The sequence below is a fragment of the Entelurus aequoreus genome, linkage group LG17 (genome assembly GCF_033978785.1).
Source record: "Entelurus aequoreus isolate RoL-2023_Sb linkage group LG17, RoL_Eaeq_v1.1, whole genome shotgun sequence".
Classification (NCBI taxonomy): Eukaryota; Metazoa; Chordata; class Actinopteri; order Syngnathiformes; family Syngnathidae; genus Entelurus; species Entelurus aequoreus.
In genome coordinates, this window is record NC_084747.1 from 5,397,359 (window position 1) to 5,400,729 (window position 3,371).

General features: G+C 39.7%; 2 protein-coding genes across 4 annotated transcripts in view; one reads left to right on the top strand and one right to left on the bottom strand.

Moving 5' to 3' along the window:
• Nucleotides 1-10, bottom strand: part of vsig10 (V-set and immunoglobulin domain containing 10) — a 28,986-nt gene extending 28,976 nt beyond the window's left edge. The window contains exon 1 of one of the 3 annotated variants that reach the window (XR_009821662.1): nucleotides 1-10. This exon is cut by the window's left edge and continues 651 nt beyond it. The gene's annotated coding sequence lies outside the window, so the exon portion shown is untranslated. The other 2 variants (XM_062024471.1, XM_062024472.1) reach the window with 2 other exon arrangements.
• A 1,784-nt stretch (nucleotides 11-1,794) lies between these two features.
• On the top strand, nucleotides 1,795-3,044 carry pebp1 (phosphatidylethanolamine binding protein 1). The gene is made up of 4 exons (XM_062024014.1): nucleotides 1,795-2,013; nucleotides 2,313-2,422; nucleotides 2,503-2,603; nucleotides 2,678-3,044. Exons 1-4 carry the CDS (start codon nucleotides 1,879-1,881, stop codon nucleotides 2,893-2,895), a joined length of 564 nt encoding a protein of 187 aa, XP_061879998.1. The 5' UTR covers nucleotides 1,795-1,878; the 3' UTR covers nucleotides 2,896-3,044.
• Nucleotides 3,045-3,371: the final 327 nt, after the last annotated feature.

Consider the following 3,371-nt stretch of genomic DNA (forward strand, 5'->3'; position numbering starts at 1 on the left):
TGAACCACTGACACACCCTGAACGCACCTTCTTAAAGGCGCAGGCGCCGCTGTTGGTATCAAGCCGATACGTTCTACTGTATTTTTGTCAATATCCTATATAGTTATTTCGTCATGTGATCGTAGTTATAACCAGTATACGTTTCATTGCAAAAGTGTAGCAAAACAAGAAATATTTTATGTCGATTCACACAATAATTAAAGTAAAAAATGGGTTTAATTAAATAACTTTGAAAAAGTGTGTTATGTGGCATTTTATCTAAATGTATTTATTATAATACCTTGGTTCGGTTTAGTTTGCTCTGTGCTTTGTATGGAGGTGAATACGTCTTTTAATTGTTTGCGTTTGAATTTTGTGAACATTTATTTTGTTGACAGTTTAATTAAATACAAAAATTGTGAGCACGTGTGTAAAAAAAAAAAAATCAGTGCAGAAATATGAGTTGCTTCAAAACTCAAGTCCGCTAAATTAAAACCTCTTAAGGCCCAAGCTGTTTGTTTACATGCTTTTTTTTTTTTTTTCCTCTTTGCTATTTGGGCTTATTGGACCTTAATTAAAATAAAAACTAAGAATCATCTTCTGATATGATGTACTTAGTCCATAAGTACACAAACATGTACTTCATGTTTAGTGACATGCTAATTCTTATTTTTACACTTTTTTCCCCCCCCAAAATTCCATTGTATGTTATACTCTTCTGACACCACCAGATGGCAGTATAAGTGTCCACATAAGCGGCCATAAGACCTCAGCTCAGTAATGTACACAATTTTGGAAATAAGAACTAAAAGGTGCTGTCCACACATGTGGCCACTAAGCCTTTAGAGGAATTATTAAGACACAATTAAGCCAATTAGGTGTTAAGTTTGAAGTCACTTTATATTTTAAATTTTTTTTTTTACCCTGAAATGTCCTTTTCTAGATTTATTTTGCTCACAAATGTTATCAATTCAAATTGTCTGCAAATTTGATGGGAAAAAAACAGTTTACACAATTCAAACGCAAAAAAAACTTAAGTTACATTACAAAAAGCTTTTATAATAGACGCATTAACCACAGCTTTGTATATCATCTTGGACATACCTTATACACGGGCAACAATATACTTACACATGTGTTTTATATGTGTATACGTGTGAACTATTCCATTTCATTTTTATTTATCTCCTTCATTGATGTGCTTTTTTGATCGATAGACAATTATACCTCAATTATTCAATTATACATTTACACACCAATGCCTGAGAAGGAGTAGGATGAAGAAACATCTTATATTTTCCTGCCCCCTTCAACATAATACGTAGTCTTACTTAATGGATATCACATAAACCAACAATTACATCCATATATAATGAAAACAAACAAAAAACACACAAAAAAACACAAGTGCAAAACTTCATGAAGTACAAACCGAAAAAAAAATATATATATACACCTCACGGGATGATACAAAACAAATACAAAACCAGGCAAAAAATAAGTAAAATAATAAATATAAAGCAAAATGTAAACACTAATTTGATTAGTATATTATTTTATTATGAACACTGAGGACCTCTTGTGGTCGCCTTCTGCCATTGCTGGCGTGTGGCGTTAGCGGGGAGTCAGAGTACTCTTTTGACGAGATTAAATAAGTAGTTTTATGCTAGTTTAAGGAGGCAAATGTGTCAAAAAGTAAAAAAGGACTTAATAAAACACAGCACAAAGGGTATAAAGTGTCAGAAATATATTGTGTACTTGCAGAACTTTAATCTCATCGTATCGTCTTTGCCTTCCCGTAGTTTTTTCCGTGTACCTTGAACGCACCGCCTTCAAAGGACTGCTAACCACTGAATAAAGTGCGAGCAACTTTAGCTTAGCCGACCCGTCCAAGCCAACATGCCCGTGGATTTGACCCAGTGGAGCGGCCCGCTGGCCCTCCAGGAGGTGGAGGAGAAGCCCGCCGGGCCTCTGACTATTAAATACGGCTCAGTGGAGATCGACGAGCTGGGCAAAGTGCTCACTCCGACGCAGGTATGCTAATGTTGATTAGCATCGCCCAGCTAGCAGCAGGCTGGCGTCTTTTAGCACACGTTTAATTCAAATATGCTCCTTTTTGTGGATGGTTGGTAGAAAATAATGCGTTTAATGCACAAAAGGCCTGACATTTGAATGACAAATTATCAATGTTATGTAAGTATTTAGTCTTGCTCGCTTTTAACCGTTTCTAAACTAGTTAGTCGAGTCTGCCGTGCTGCTTTTTGCCACTAGAGGGCGACATTGCTTTGTTATTAACAGCAGCCCAGTGGACGTGACTTGTTACCTGCCCACAGGTGCAGAACCAGCCCACGTCCATTACGTGGGAGGGATGCGACCCCAGTAAGTTTTACACTTTGGCCCTGACCGACCCTGACGCCCCCAGTAGGAAAAACGCCAAATTCAGGTAAGTTATCAAACAGTGGAAATGATTACTTTTGAAGTGTTTGTCCTCCCATTTTTGGTGTGTTGTGATGACTCTACAAGGGAGTGGCATCACTTCCTGGTGGTCAACATGAAGGGGAACGACGTGTCGTCCGGTCGCGTCATGTCCGACTACGTGGGCTCCGGTCCTCCTCAGGACACAGGTGAGACACGACTGCGAATAAGGAGGACAAATCAGTCACACACACACACCCACCACACCACCGCTCCACCGCAGGTCTGCACCGGTACGTGTGGCTGGTCTACGAGCAGGCGGGCGAGCTGGCCTGCAGCGAGACGGTCCTCACCAAGCGCTCGGGCGACGGGCGCGGCAAGTTTAAGATCCAGAGCTTCAGGAAGAAGTACCAGCTGGGCGCCCCCGTGGCCGGTACCTGCTACCAGGCCGAGTGGGACGACTACGTGCCCAAACTCTACCAGCAGCTCGCCGGAAAGTAAACAGAATTAAAAAAAAAAAAAAAAAAAGTGCTACTTTTCCCCGTCTTGGAAGACATCTTCTTTTGCACTAATTATGCTTTTGTTTTGAAAGTGCCACTGATTGTTCTGACAAGTGAAATTTCAACTGCACAATAAATCGACTAAACTTTCTCTTGTAAAATTCTTATTTTATTGTTGCTTTTTATTTTTATTCTTATTGTAATATTTTTCTAATTTGTTTCCATTTATACCCCCATTATTTACTTTTTAAATTCAATCTCAATTCTGTTCACTGCTGCTGGAATTGTCATTTTCCTGAGGGACTCTCCTGAAGGAATCAATACAGTACTATCTATCTATCTATCTATCTATCTATCTATCTATCTATCTATCTCAGGGGTCACCAACGCGGTTCCCGGCGGGCACCAGGTAGCCCGTAAGGACCAGATGAGTAGCCCGCTGGCCTGTTCTAAAAATAGCTCAAATAGCAGCACTTA

Excerpts from the sequence above, each read along its gene's own strand:
- pebp1 (XM_062024014.1), top strand. The coding sequence starts at position 1,879 with ATGCCCGTGGATTTGACCCAGTGGAGCGGCCCGCTGGCCCTCCAGGAG. Across the intron at positions 2,014-2,312 it reads AAGTGCTCACTCCGACGCAG|GTGCAGAACCAGCCCACGTC; the intron begins GTATGCTAATGT and ends ACCTGCCCACAG. Across the intron at positions 2,604-2,677 it reads CGGTCCTCCTCAGGACACAG|GTCTGCACCGGTACGTGTGG; the intron begins GTGAGACACGAC and ends GCTCCACCGCAG.